Below are 15,435 nucleotides of genomic sequence, written 5' to 3' on the forward strand. Positions count from 1 at the left end.
TCACGTTGCAAGTTATACCTGGTAGTGTCATAATAACATGTCCAATTACAAGAGAATACCCTTCTGTTGAGAACTAACAGGTAACAGCATACCCTTTCGCCGCGCTTTGCCGTAATTTTGCCATTTACATCAAGTCTCCCCTCAAAAAATAACCTTGACTGCTACAACAGCCTGAAACACCTCTGTGGCGCCATGCTCAAAATACCGACAAAAGTTTGTCTGATTGTGTCTGCACCGTGCCAGAGCAGTGTACCGGCACTTGGATCTGTTGAAGTCAACACTTTTATGGTTGTTATGGCAACAACGGGAGCTTGAAGTGCCGTTTCCATCTCCATCAGCACGCACGACCACAGTGTCATCAAGAAGTCCACGCAGATTTCAATTTGCATATTCATTGGAAACGTGCTGTAATTTACAATTTGCTGAGTAGGTTGTGGGGGAGAGAGAATATCTAAGATTATTTGAGATGGCGTTTGTACTCATATTTGGAAGATAATTACAGGGGATTATGCCAAACGCAAAAGGCAACGTAAACGCGCCATACTTAAAGGGGAATTCACTGTTCTTAGGGATGATTCAGAAAACAGCTTGGTTTTTAGGAATCCACGGCTGATAACATCGTGTATATTGTACCATTACACCTACAGCAATGACCCCTTTGCCTCTTGATGAGGATGTGACAGCTTCCTGTCAGAATGAGCCGACGTCCATAGCAACGGATATGTCCATAAAAGGTTTTGTGAAATATGTTGCAACGTTCAAATACTGAGAAATTGTTGAACAGCCGTGAAACTGAAGGGACCCACTTGGGTAACTCGACTACAAATTCAGTCTGTGAGTTTGATTAAACATGATAGGAAAACCATCCATGACAACCAGCGTGAAAAATCAGCAATTTGATACAATAGCATCTGTTAGAATGGCTTAAAAATAAAATCTTACACCGTGTAGAAACAGCCAGAGAGACTCCCCTCAGTGGGTAGGTAGAGTTTTTTATGAGTTTTGTATTTCCACAGAGATTGTAACTCAAAATGATAAAATTTATAAGACTTCATATTCATTTTACCCAGACCTCCAATTCACTTTTCTCACAGTGCCACTGTATCAGATACCTTACTATTTTCATTCAGAGTTCAAACTCCATTAGAAATATAAGACAAATTTTATTGTTGAAAACTGCGTTTCAGTTTTTGACTAGAATTCACTTGTGAACAATAAAACTGCATATTGTGCCCCATGACTTGTGTTTGTTAGTCTAATATTTTGTGATTCACCATATTTTCGAAGGGAAGAATACCAATAAAAGTACAAACTGATTTTCTAGGAAAACATAACACCATCATGATAGCTGCTGTTTTTCCTTTATCATTTAACTGAATACCTTTAAATACATCAAAAATATTCAAAATTTTCACAGTGATTAAAAGAGGCAATGAGAAATTTTTCAATACGTTCAATGTCCCATATGCCTTATATAGACCATGACATTCAAGTTCATCAGAATTCCATTTCTCTCTTTAATCCCTATTTCATTTTCTGTTCAGCAAAGGTATCCCTGAGACAACCATCTCACCAGACTCTAAAAAAATATGCCTAGGCAAATGAGATAATCTTACCACTCATTTCATTTCCAAACGCAAATGTACGAAACAGATTTTGTTGAGCTCTAATGCTCTAAATATCTCTGAAACTTCTTATTTGTCTTATTTGTCCTTATATTACAGCGTGCAATCAACCAGTGAGTCGAGTCTCCTCTGGGATATTGCTGTGTGTATAAATAAAAAAATTCAACTTCCCTAGAATTATTTCGATGGCAGGATAAAAATGCTTCCTTCATATTATCCTCATCTGAGGTTGACAACAGACCTGCCAGAGTGGTGGCATTCATCCATTTCTGCAGAAGCCGCGAATAAAATATTCCTTCAAAGGATGACATGCTATCATTTCATCTGCATGATAAATTTCAACAGTTCTCTTCTACCTTTACAGAAACAGATGGCCTAGGATTTTTCGCCCACTGTGCATGAAAAGGACGCCCTACTTTCACGACGGTTTCATTTTCACATGTAAAGACTTGAAGTATTTTTTCTTACATATCTCGGCTTATCTCCCTTCCTTGGAAAGCTGCCTTTCACAACAGATGGCAGTGTCTCTGGGATATAATCTGGGAAAGCTGTCATTTCTAATGCAGCGTGCATTGTCAGTCTCCAAGCACTTGGCCTCTCTGAAGACTCTTTCTCCCGATACTCCAAACACACAAATTATCCAAATCCAAATGAATTATTTCTCTAAACCAATCGCATCGGGGAAATGTTGAGATGTTCAGCAAGATAATTGATATCTTTTAATGAGTTGAATTCCTTGCAGCAAAACAACTCAGAGACTGTAGTTCCATGGACCGTCTCAAAAGTTGTCAATGTTACCACAAAACCCACAGAAATTAAAAGCAGAATGCCAGTTTGGGGGTCTTCACCATTCAAGAATGTTACATACTCAAAACAAATGAGAATTTCATCCAATCACAATGCAGGAACCAAAGTGGATACATTTACCAACAAATTACAATTCAACCAGTTTACCAAATTTCCCCAGTAAAGAGGTCCGCAATCACCATTGAAAACAATGTGTTTGGGACAAATCATGTTTGTGGCTAAAAAAGAATTACAGAAAAGACAAAAAGAAAATGTAGAAACTTACCAAGGCTTCTCTGTTCTGGAATTCATTCATTAATGAGGAGTTATTTTTCTCTAAATTGTTTATGTGTGTTCGAAATTTTTGTAAATTATTCTGAAAAAATAAAAACACAGAATGATTTTCATTATAATGACATCTGCAAACACTTGAAACGTTGAGGGCACACAGCATATTACTAATATAATGCAATTTGGCACAGTTAATTAAATTTACCAGTAAAACAAAAATTTTATAAACTGACCATCAAAAAGTTCACCGTTTGCAGTTCTGAGTTACCTAAGAGCATCTAAACACAACATTTGCATATTCTAGGGACAAGTGTACACGCTTATTAGAATTGATGAGAATTTTAGAGAATTGATGAGGACCTTAGAGAATTTATGAGAATCTTTGAGAATCTGTTAAGATGCTGCAAAGATTATTCCGCTGAATTTGACAGTTGGTATGCTGTAGCAGCATCATTTTGAGGCTTATCGCTGTATATACGGTATGAGGATTTTTACGCATCCATTTTTCATTGCCACACTTTACAGCCTCGGCCGTAAATCACACAGTCAATACCACATCTTCACTGTAAAGACACTCCGTTACTAGGCAGTATCAGATAATCAAAATGTAAACTGATCAATTCTCATATATCAGAACTATTACGATCACATGAACATGTGAAGTGTAGGCTAAACCGTGCTGCAGATATGAATGATTTTAGCTCATTGCACTTTTTGGAAACTTTTTCTGGTTGTGAATCCTCTTTTGCAACTTCTCACACACACTTTTTGGGACAGCCTACGTGATTTCTATAACAGAAGTCTACATTAACTAACTCGAAACACACAGCCAGCTGTGCAGTGTCTTCTGAAATGATCCATGGAGCAAGTCTCCCCAAGGACATCATTAAAAACCAGAGAAATATCAAGAACCCTTCCAGACGATGTATAATTGGGGAGACATTATCATTATTGTCATTTCCGTCCGCTCATCATAATTTGATACCGTGAGCAGTCTCTCTGTAGGTGTCTAAATTTTCAACTTTCCATATATAAATATCATCTCCTTTTTATCTAAGATGTCTCATTATTTTCTGACTTTCTGACTATTTCACACGTCACATGAAATCAAACCGCAATGTTTTTCCAGTTCCCTTTCCTCAAATACCTTGCATCTACTAGTAATAGATAGGAAAGTCCATCACTTCTATACCAAAATCAATCAAAGTGGTCGTACAACTCTAGGCTCACAAACTAATGTGGACAGTCTCAAAATCTTGCAACAGTACATGTACCCTGGTAGGGGCTTGAAAAATGTCACACATTCACAATTCCGCAGCAATTTTTGTCTTGTTCTAGACAGTTGAAATAAATAAAACTGCTGGTTCTGGTCAGTGTTTTACTCAAAAGAAGCACTACTTCATAAAATTCCATGCACAGTGTCGCTTGTTTCTAAATAACCATTTTTAAGATGAAAGAAATTGAAGTGAACACTTTTGCCATCTGCATAAATACTCAATTTTGGAGGGATGTGGAGAACGGAAATAAAATGCATGTGAAATTTTTCCGTGGACATCGCAGTTCTCATATCAGCTGATTGTTGTAACCCTTTAAGAAGGTTAATACCTTGTGAAGATTATCAAAGCACTCATGGGAAATCTTTCTTCCATAATATTGCAAGGAAATGCAGGGTAGTTCATTTGGAAAGGATTTCACTGTTACCATACCTCGTAAGCCAAAATAACGTTGGATTTCTCCATTTTCAGCTGCTCTATTTTGGTTTTATACTGTAACATGTTTTTCACCGCCTCCTCCATCTTTTCAAACTCGGTCTGCAGCGTTTCCAGTCTGGTCTTGCACGTCTCGCTCTCCGTCGTCATTTCCGTCAGCCGCTTCTCGGCCTCCAGTCGCAGCTCCCGCTCTTTCATTAGGTCCTTCATCAGGGTCTCTCTCTGGAAATCATGGAAAAAAACAGGGATGAGGAAAAAAACTAGGAACACAGATGGAGCATCTTCACTCCATTAATGTATCATGCTCATTGTTATTCAGAGAACGGAACTTGCACAAGAAACACAGCGTTTACTGATATTACGAGATATTTCATCTTGTTTCAGAGATAAGCAGAGCTGCACAATGACAAAATTTAAATTTAAACTTAGGAAATAAAGGTTGTCATGGAAACATGGAAAGCGTTTACTTAATATGTTAAGTCACACCTTGAGTGCTATTAAACCAACACTCTAAAGGAAAATAAAATGATGATATTTGATATTTGATATTAAAAACTACAAATTACACAAAGATACAGCAGAAATACATGTGAAGTAACAAAGTCCTCGGTAAACACAAGGAAATTACAAACTATGCATCCACTGCATACTCATACTAAAATATTTGTTCTTTAATGGAATTTTGCTATTAATATTCAACATCACAAGTCTGAATTGCTATCTTTTCAAAAGCACTGCAGCCTATCTGTCTTCACGGGTATCCGATAAGAAATAGGAGATATAATGATAAGAAACCCCAACAATCACTTGAGTCATGCGAAGTCCTGCCCGGACGGTGGTACACATCCTGTCCAGCCACTGCTATGTATGCGCCATCAGCGTCTTTGCAGGAACCGCGGGTTCTATCAGCTTTCAGATCTATTTCAAGAAATACTCGCTGTAACCGAGCTTTGAAATTGGAGAAAGATTGAAGAAATAGCGGCCTGTAATGGGGGCTATTCCTGAAGCAGATGTGAAGTAGATGGTGAACATTTTTCAAACTCTTTATTTTTGTTGGAGTTCTCTAATGACGTGCACAGTGATCAGTTTGCCAGTGTTGCTGACAAGACTCGGCATCAATAATCCATGACTGGGGGATCTTGAATACCACTGATGAGCTTGGTAACTCAATGGTTTTGATGAGGAGAACATTTCTCTTCAGGAGGCCAGAGTTTCTCTATGATACCAGTGTGGGATGGCCTGAAACTATAATCATTGACGTTGAAAGGCCTTGTCGGAGTGCAAATTCAATTCTATGCGTTTCCACCTGAAGCCAAACTGGGGTTCTGAATGCATTTGCGACTCACTTTTGTGGAATTGCATTCAAAAATAGAAATGAAGGCAGCTGGACAAGAAAAGGCTGTTCAATATTATACAAATACACCCAGCTTATTTACTGGATACTTGTGACTTGTGATGAACTGCCTTTGCATATAATATACTGTAATTGTATTTTCACATTTATGTGAAGGAATAACATGGTTATTTACATTTTGGAAAACAGTAATTTAGGAGAAAAAATGAATTGTAAACCAAATGTAGGACAGAGCTGTGTGAAATTTTATTTTACAAAATAAACAAATATGTACTGTTACAATTGTCAGGATATGATATTCATCCTTAGTGTTGAGCTTTACAAATCTTTTGATACAGAGACATTGCAATTTCTTTTTTCGAGAAAACTCATAAACTACCAGTAGATGAGGTAAAACTGACTCTTTGGAAAAACCATGTAATTTGATCAACCATCAATTCAAAATCACACAGATTTCCAATCAACTCCCATCCACACCAACTCTTTTGTGTATGTTGACAATGTCAGAATTCTCTGACAGCAATCTCATAATGGAATTTAATTACTGGAAAATTGCTTCGGCAAACGCTCCACTAGCTCGTGTGGACAGGTCAGGGGTTACGTATTAAACGTACACTGTGTGCGTGACAAAAGATGATGGAGTGGGGAGACCCATGGGAAATTGTTTCCGCGACAATCTTTATGCAGTGTCTCCGCTCATACAAAATGTTTAGTCAGGAAAAAATGATTTTCAATCAAACTGTGAAGGCGTTGATAATGAACACTGAATGCAACATCTTTCAAGTTTATTACTCCATCCAAAGTACCAGGTACAAGACAATGTAAGCGGAAATGGGCGATCACGCCAACTGGTGACTCCTGGTATTAAACATCCTCAAGGAAATCACGACAGCGGTCAATACAATGCCAATTATCCATAAAAAGCAATCTTCAGATTGAAAATAGCTACAATGCTCTGGGTTCAATACCTAATTTACTGCTCATTGATTCTAATTATGCTGCCTACCATTCTGGAATGACTTCCATCACAGTTACTTTTAATGGTCAATGTTTTACCATTATCTGCCTGTGAAACAGCGCCCATGTTTTACATACATAAGTCCAGTGAAATATGATGGTGAAAGGTTTTTAAGGTCATTGATATCTCTCACATTGAAACAAACATCACACATCTAGACAGGATCATATTATTATTCCTCTTTGGGTACAGCCTAATTGACTTATTAACCTATTTGACCAGACACATGTCCAATTGAAAATAAACACCAAAAAATTGTGACCTTTGACCCTGTTGTTCTGTCTGTGTCTTGTCTTCCTTTGAACTAACACAAATGGTATGTTGTACAGCGTATGGTTTTTCTGCACTCTTCAGAAACCATCCACAGATAAACAAGCTGATTGAAAGCTATATTAATAGGTACACTGGTTGACTTTTGTCCTTCTTTCAAAAGCTCAGACACTGATAAAATAGCAAAACCCTTTTCACTGAACTGCTTCAATCTATAGCTAGACCTCTAGCAGTATAGTGCCTATATTATTGCCACAGACTTCTGACTTCTGTCCACATGCCGCTTCCAAAAATCAATAGGAATTAAGTGCTAGTACTACAACTCTTCCATCTTCATAGTAATGCACTTTCATTTTCTTTTCTTCATCAAATGCAGTCGGCACAACATCTGTTCTGTGACAGACTCCATCTAAACTACACACTCATTCAATCTTTTCAATCAATATTGTCTAGATCGGCAAAAAACCAATCTCCCTGTCTGTGGCTTTGATGTGGCCAGCACGGCTTGTCTGCTTATCTCACTTATTCCCATCCTGGAAAAAACAAATGACCTTGCATGCCATACATTAATGTATTGAAAAACTTTTTGACTAAAATGCTGCCCAATTTTTGCAAAGTTCTTTTTTCTCCTGATGTGTTGCTGTAGACTTTTGAAAATTATGGAATGAAGTCACAATTGGAACAATCACTACAATGTACTGTACATCGGTGGGAGTGAACGTTTGATATCCAACAGCCCTGCCTGCAATGCACAGACCAAGCACCGTAGCATAGCACACACCTGAATCTGATGGACGCATTGTGGTGAGAAGTGGTATGCTCATTATAGTATCATCTCATGTGTAAATGAAAACATTTCCACCATTTTGCGCAGGTAAACGCATCAGCAGTCAAATACTGTGCATTTGTGTAGATCACGCTAATAGTTAGTGCAGAGATACAGAATTATCTGTCTTCAGTTTTCTGTTCAAAGCTCAGATGGAAACAGAAAAAAAGTTCTATTATTCGTGGCTCCTGTGAGAAAATCATTCCCTTTTGATTGTCTATTATTCAGAGCGTCTGGACGTTGGTGCTACACAACTGATTGGCTAACTGTCAGTGGTATGCTGTGAATAGACGCCCGACACATGCATGACTTCCTCCATTGAGAGCAATGGTAAGCCACTGAATTGAAGTAATCAAATTCTCTCTGTAGAATCCGATGGGAAGCTGTGATTGTCAACAGACAAGGAAGGGAAGCCAATCGAATGTCCAAAGAAGTAGGTCTAAATGACTGGTAGAAAAGAAAGTAATTAGTAAACACAGGACCACAGACATTGAAAAATTTTTTAAATACCACAAATTGATTGGATTTGCATTGACACTTTTAACAACTTCTTTTGCTTGAGATGTCACAATTTTTTATTATTTTCGAGCAAAACAAAAGAGTACTTCAGTTTGTGATGTAAAGGAAAGTGGACCTAGGAGTGATGTTGTAAGAGCAAGTCGCAGATATTTGAGCAATTTACCTCACATTTCAGATCCACTGCAAGGTATTTGGGTGTAGTTGATGCAAAAATTCTTGAAATACATGTACACAGCATGGTTCAGTAAACGTTTTCTTCATATAATTCTTTTTAAAAAAGCCCTTTCATACCATGAAAAGTCTCCATTCAAGTGAACATATGGCAAGACATGCTATTTGCAGCCACTCCTGAAACTGGCAGAGAGCCATGTACCTTGCCATGTACAATTACTATAACACATCAGGCCAACTTTACAAAGTGGCCTGTCTCTTACGTTCAGGTTACTTTGAATTATGTTTTTTAATTCACCGATGGGATTTCTGCCATAATAAATATCATACATGAAAAAGTAGTGCAGCTGTAATAATGGATGTCAGATGAGGACAATGCACTCCTTCAAATCACAATCCTAGACACAACTTCTCACAACGAATCGGAAATTTTGCTGACTCTTTTCACAAGTAAAGTCTACTGTTTTAAGGTAGAATGCACATCAGGGACAGATACTTGAACACTAAAATTTTTTACAATTTTTTTCTGATCTACCACTTGTGAGGACTCATTTTAAAGCTCTTGGAGTAAGAAAAAATTTCGTCATTTTTAAGTTTTTTGAAAGTTGAAAATTTTTATTTTTTCCCATAGAATTAACACAGGGATGGCAGCCATTTTGAATTTCAAATATCAGTAATTGTGAGCTCATTTGTTTCTCTACTGGGGTAGTAGCAAACTATGCAAGGCGACCCTTGATTTTTATTATTGATTTGGTAAGAAAATGGTTGAAAGTTTCATCAAGGAAAGTTTGAGCAAAAGTTTAAGTCTTTCACATTTGAGGTGCATACAACCTTAAATAACCCCTTAGTAACTTAGCACAACCAGCATAATCAAAAAGTGACATCCAGTGTTTTCATAAAAAGTGAGCGCATACTCTTTTCTGTTTTCATATTAAAGAACAAAGATCATAGGTCAAAATGCAATTACTTGGATAAGAGAAACTAATTACCTCATACAAGATTGATATTTGTACTTCAAAATGACCTACATTCTCTGTGCCTTTATGGAGAAAATTAATGTTTCAATTTCACAAAATCAAGAATGTGGATTCTTATTATTATCTGTAGGTATCAAAATAAGTCTACACAAGCTCTTCAGCAGGAAAGAAATATAATATTTTGTGAGATAAAAAATCTGTTCCAATAAATATAACATTTGATTGTCAGTGAATTTTCTTGCAGAGTGTTTGTTCTATGCAGTAGAATATGCAAGCAGCGGCATTGCTCGCCTTAGCTGCTTTTGTTGTTTTTTAATTTTCCCCCCAAACATTGCCAGACACTTAAAAACTAAGCATTCAACATAAAATCAACACTGCATACAAGAATCCTTATGACCGTAAAAAGCAGTTTCAATAACATAATTGTCATATCCATATTTTGTCGCAATTGTTTGACGTACGGGACACTGAGAGCTATTGCTTGTTATCATCTGTAAAATGCAGTCTTGCCCGTTGGACAACTTTGCACGGCACAGAATCTCCACAGGAAACTACCAATTCCGTCAGTAAGATGACCCTCGGTGAACTGAAATCAAGACAACTCGTTCAAGTCAAGCAGACATGATTGGTTCCTGAGATCATCTTCAGATGGGCGAGAATCAAACTGATGTGCCAAGTCTGCCAAAACGACATCCGGGAATCATTCCGACACTGTTCAACTTTTTGATCATCCATGCAATTTTACTTCCTGTAAACGTCGCCAAATCACCAATTATTCTCACAAGACTCCCTTCCTTATGACTTCATAAAATGACTGCATTGTTGAACAGAGATCCAGAAGCAATGACGGAATGCGTGATTGGATTTTCAGATGAGAATTCTTGAATTTCCACTCGGGCTGCGGGGTCATATATTTATAGAAAAATTAATATCTGTGTACTCTGTCCTCGTTTTTAGCGTCTTTCCATCACAGAGATGAATTTTACTGAAAACTTAAAACAAATTACTGAACGTGTTTTCGATACAAATGAATTGCACACTGCCTCAGGAACTACTATTAACAGCTAGAACCTGATGTTTTATTTAATGCAACATATACAGAAACTCCATGACTACATCCATTTCGGTACACTGACTTTTAAATATTGAAGTTGTAAATTGTATAGTCACCTTAAAAAGAATACAGAAGACAGTATTTTTCAAACCTTTTCAAAAGCAAAAATTAGGCTCAGAGTGTCCACTTCCATTATTTGTTTTAACCTTTGACAAAAAAAGGCATTTTCAATTTTGAGAAAGATCTTGAACACGCATTGATTTATTACAGGATCTGGCTGTTTCTTTGATCCTTTGATGCCATTTTCTTTCACAAAATGTACAAATTTTGTCCAGAAAACATACTTGTACAAAATTTTTGCCAAGAAATGGTTCAATCACTCCTATCACAGAAAGACAGTATGAAATTTCAATCATTTTCTTTCCTTTTATTGGCATTTGAGACATTTTTGCACTGGTACCGTACACTATGAAGGGCCAGGAACTTCTACAATAGTGCAGCCTAGCAGTTGTACTGAGTTCATTCACACCACTGTCCCGCACACTGGAACGTCATATAAAAACAAGATGGAAATGGCAGAAAACATGAAAACACTCAAATGAGAGCTTCCGCCTAGATATACCAGCAACCAGTATATCACGCCTCAGTAATGATTCTTTATGGCAAAGTAAGTACAGCTGTGACGTTTACTGTCACACTCATTTATTACAAGTATCACTTTATAACTCTTCAAATTATCCCACGCAGACACACTCTACCGTGAAATATTGCCATTTTCTGTCTATCTGACTTCTCTGCCTGCAGAAGAAGCCTTACTCTCAGGGTCAATAACATTTGAATACCATAAGGTGTGAAGATACCTAAGGATTCAATTTCACTTTCAATGTCTACACCATGATTCATTCTCTGCTTCATCAAGCTTGCAGTCCTGCCCGGGCTTATGGCGTTCGTTTACTTTTAAACCTTAATGGCTGTAAAAAGTAGTCGCCCCATCCTTGTCTGAAATCTCTGCATTAAGGGAATGCTTACGGATGATTGCCGACATGCGACTGATAATTCGTATAGGGTAATAAAACCCGGTATTGAGATTCGACTCAGGTGTTTGATAACCTTGTGTGTGGACAATAACAGGTCAATATTGAACAATTAATGACCCAGAGTTCAGTAACCGTTGAAAGTTCACCATTCCATTAAATTCTCACTTTAATCACACAAGCATACAAGAAAATGTTTGTATATCTAATAACTGTGGGTTTCATTTTTCCTGATGTCTCAAGACAAATCAATGTCAAGGTTACACATGAACCACAGTGAGTGCAACGAGCATTTCCTTTTCATTAGATTTGATTACAGTCGTCCTATCATTCCACCATGTTTTTCTAAAAGCCTGAACTGATAAAACATGACTCCCCTATGCCATAGATGTAGCAAGGGCATTTTGAAAATGGTTATAAAGGAAGAACTTGTTCTTGTGTGCATTTATTTCTCTGCAATACATGTCTATAATTGTTTGATTTTTCTTAAATTTTTTGCTATCAAGATTCCAAATACAGATTTTCACAATCTTCTTAACCATTTACACTCTGTGTTACTGAAACCTGCCCAAAGAAGATCACAGTAGCCGGTTTGATGACATAACTTAGGGATTAGATGTACTGGTACTTTCAGAATCAAGCTTGGGGCCCAAACATCACAATATCAAAACTTTTAATGGGATTATACATGTCGCTGTAACTTTTGATGACATTTTCATTATTTTTATTCTTTCAAACAACTACATCTCTTCATTTCCTACCTAACGTAACAGTGTTTTGAAATACAGGCGTATTAACCTCGTTAACACAACAGACTCGTACACAATACATATATGCAATGTTATTGTTGACAATTGAATTCTCGTTCAGACTTGAATTCACTTGTCAACAATTACACACATACAGGCTGTGTTGAAATTCATGTACCTGAACACTGAGTACAACAACATGATCATCGACAAAAAAACAATAATCTGCAGTCCACAGACAGTAAAAATACTGACAAATATATATGTAGTTGTTCTTTTATTCACTTAGTTACTTTGTTACAATTAGGTTACTTTGCAATCCCACTACTTTCATGTACACTACCCTCGATATACTTCAGTTTTCTTTTTTCTTCTTCGTTTCCTTGCTTTAACATCAAATGGCTTTGGGAACGGACTAGACTAGCATTTGCTATTTCCGTTTCCATTTACCCTTTATCACAGCACAACTCAGATATACATTCATCATTGAATTGTAATATTATTATGATTAAGGGTAATAAAGATTATTATTATTATTATTATTATTATCAAAAGTTACAGCTTCTGAGCTTTGAAGATTTTCTTGCCAGTAGGGGTGAAGTGTAGATCTTCTCATCAGATGGTTCAGGCTTTCTCCAGAGGACATAAGATTATATAAATATCACATTTTTGGAAAAAATACATCAATATTGCATAAATACCGGTACATAAATATTAGAGTAATGAATTCCATAGTACGGTAGATTCTATTTTTCAAATGATATACCGGTATGTTGGATGTATGTTCACGGAATTGTGATGTTGTTGAAAACCATAACCAAGGTATTTTTGCACTTTTACCGAACTGAAAACCTGATAAGAACTGTTTTGAGGACTGTTCCCATTTGAACAGGAAGCAGCTCAATAGAAATCCATGCTCTGGGATACACATAAATGGGGCTCTGCTGGTCCTAATTTTCCCACCCCAGGAAAAATTTACGAACTGAATGAGATAAATATTGACGAGACTTACTGATGGTGTCTCCGTCTTGGCTTTGGACAACTCCCTCTGCAGCCGAGCCACTGCTAACTTCTCCCTGTAAGACACAAAATAATTTCCCATGAGATCCGGATTGGACAAGAATGCGGCCATTACTTTACCATCAATATCGAGTTTTACATCAGTACTGCACAAGGTTTACACACCTTAATGTAACTTTATTGCAACTTTGTAACTTTCTGACAATCCCCCTCGCACCGGCACCCATTTGCAGACAGCTCGCTTTAATCATCAAACATTAGTTTTTCTAGGTACTGTACACAAAAAGCACACCGCTTAAATCTGTATACACGGTATAACACTACACAGCATGTTCTACCTGCTGTTACAATAAATCGGTGAAAAAAATCACAAAAAAGTTCAAAGCGGCCTCAGATGGGCAAACTTTGAAGGTTTTCATTATTGATTTCCTTTATCAGCCAGCTGTTTGCACACCTGGACCCCTGAATGGTACATGCAAAAGCCTTGAGGTATCGCCTAGGTCCGCGTTCTCTGTACCCTGTTTCCGCAGTGAACATATCAACATATGGGCAAACGTTCCTATCGGGCAAATTAACACTTTCCGCTCCACTTCAAAACACCAAACATACAACCATAGTCGGGAATGACGTGTAAATTTACCGTGTGTACAAGGTGACTTTATTGCGCACTATTTCATTTTTTTATTCCTAAGCCGCTTCAAAGATCCCATCGAATTACCGCGAGGTAACAGTTGCTATGAAGGACGCATTACTTTGCTGAACACGTTCGGCAAATATCCTGTTAAAAAGGTTTCAGGTGGCTGTATTTCCACGAAATTAATTTCCAAAAGCAGCTTAAGACTTTCTTGAGGAAAACTTGAGATTGACACCGATAAATCAGCACGTCAATTAGGCAACAAATCTGTATATTGACACACTGCTGATGAGCTACAAAGTCAAAACCCATCTGGACAGGATCAACACAAACCTACAACACTTCACTGTTCACCAGATGATAGAGTACAAAGTAACTAATAATATTCAGAAGAGTATTTCTTGTCGCTTTGACGACCGCAGCCACTTTGAAAGGTTAAAATTAGGTCAAGCAGAACAGTCACATATCAAGACAGACCACATGCAGAGATTTTCACGCCAAGCTAGCAGGAAATTTGTTCACTTTCTGTTTTAATAAATTCTGCCACTGAGATAATTTTTTTTGGTACTGATGACTGACAAATGGCAGAAAATTTCAATTTTGTCACACATACATCTTATGTCTGTTTTGCATATATGAGAAAAATCACAGAGTCACTTCCAACTGACTGCAGTATTTATGGTAAAATGAACATGCATGGATTTTTGTTCCACAAAGTACATGTAAACAGAACTTAGCTAGCACACACAATAATGAACAAAAGTAATATACCGGTACTTGAAAAACAAGGAATACTGATACAGTATATGAAAATGCTATTAGCAAAAATGCCTTTCACATTGATAGTTCCAAAAATACGGACTTTCACTGACTTGAACAAGAAATTCAGAGCTGTTTGTTGAATATTGTATCCATGAGAAAATTAAAAAGCAGCCAATGCTACGAACATAAAATTGACTTTACAAGATTTCATATGTATCACATACCGGTACAAGTACAAGTTCGGTCAAACATGACATAACAATTTACATCACACCTATCTTTCTTTTTACTGGAACAAGGGTTTGCAATTAAAATGTACATGTACACTTTAAACAGCGTTTGAACCTTTTGAGGCTGAAGCTCAGAGATTTTGCGGCAAAATCTACTTTCTGAGATCTGTCACTTATTTTCAGTAAACGGCTTTCTGGTTTAGTAAACCACGCGACAAATACTACTTAAAAACTATCTACTGTTGATTGACCAATCAGAGTGCTCAATTCAGGGTGTTTTATTTACTCGTAAAGCCTTGGTCACCAAATTCCAGAAACGAATGACAGCGCCGTAGTAAAGTACTGTCCAATCAAAAGTGAACATGTCATATTCTGTAGACATCTGGTACGTTTTAATATTCAAATT

At 37.1% G+C, this 15,435-nt stretch overlaps 1 protein-coding gene across 6 annotated transcripts in view; it reads right to left on the minus strand.

Moving 5' to 3' along the window:
- LOC139143812 (uncharacterized) overlaps positions 1–15,435 on the minus strand; it is a 178,751-nt gene that overhangs the window by 46,596 nt on the left and 116,720 nt on the right. For all 6 annotated transcript variants that reach the window (XM_070714376.1, XM_070714377.1, XM_070714381.1 and 3 more), the window contains 3 exons: positions 13,396–13,459; positions 4,409–4,633; positions 2,698–2,787 (listed from right to left, as the gene is read on the minus strand). In XM_070714376.1, coding sequence (XP_070570477.1) covers positions 2,698–2,787; positions 4,409–4,633; positions 13,396–13,459 — 379 coding nt within the window. The remainder of the gene's footprint in view (positions 1–2,697; positions 2,788–4,408; positions 4,634–13,395; positions 13,460–15,435) is intronic.

This window comes from Ptychodera flava, chromosome 11 (assembly GCF_041260155.1).
Source record: "Ptychodera flava strain L36383 chromosome 11, AS_Pfla_20210202, whole genome shotgun sequence".
Lineage (NCBI taxonomy): Eukaryota > Metazoa > Hemichordata > Enteropneusta > Ptychoderidae > Ptychodera > Ptychodera flava.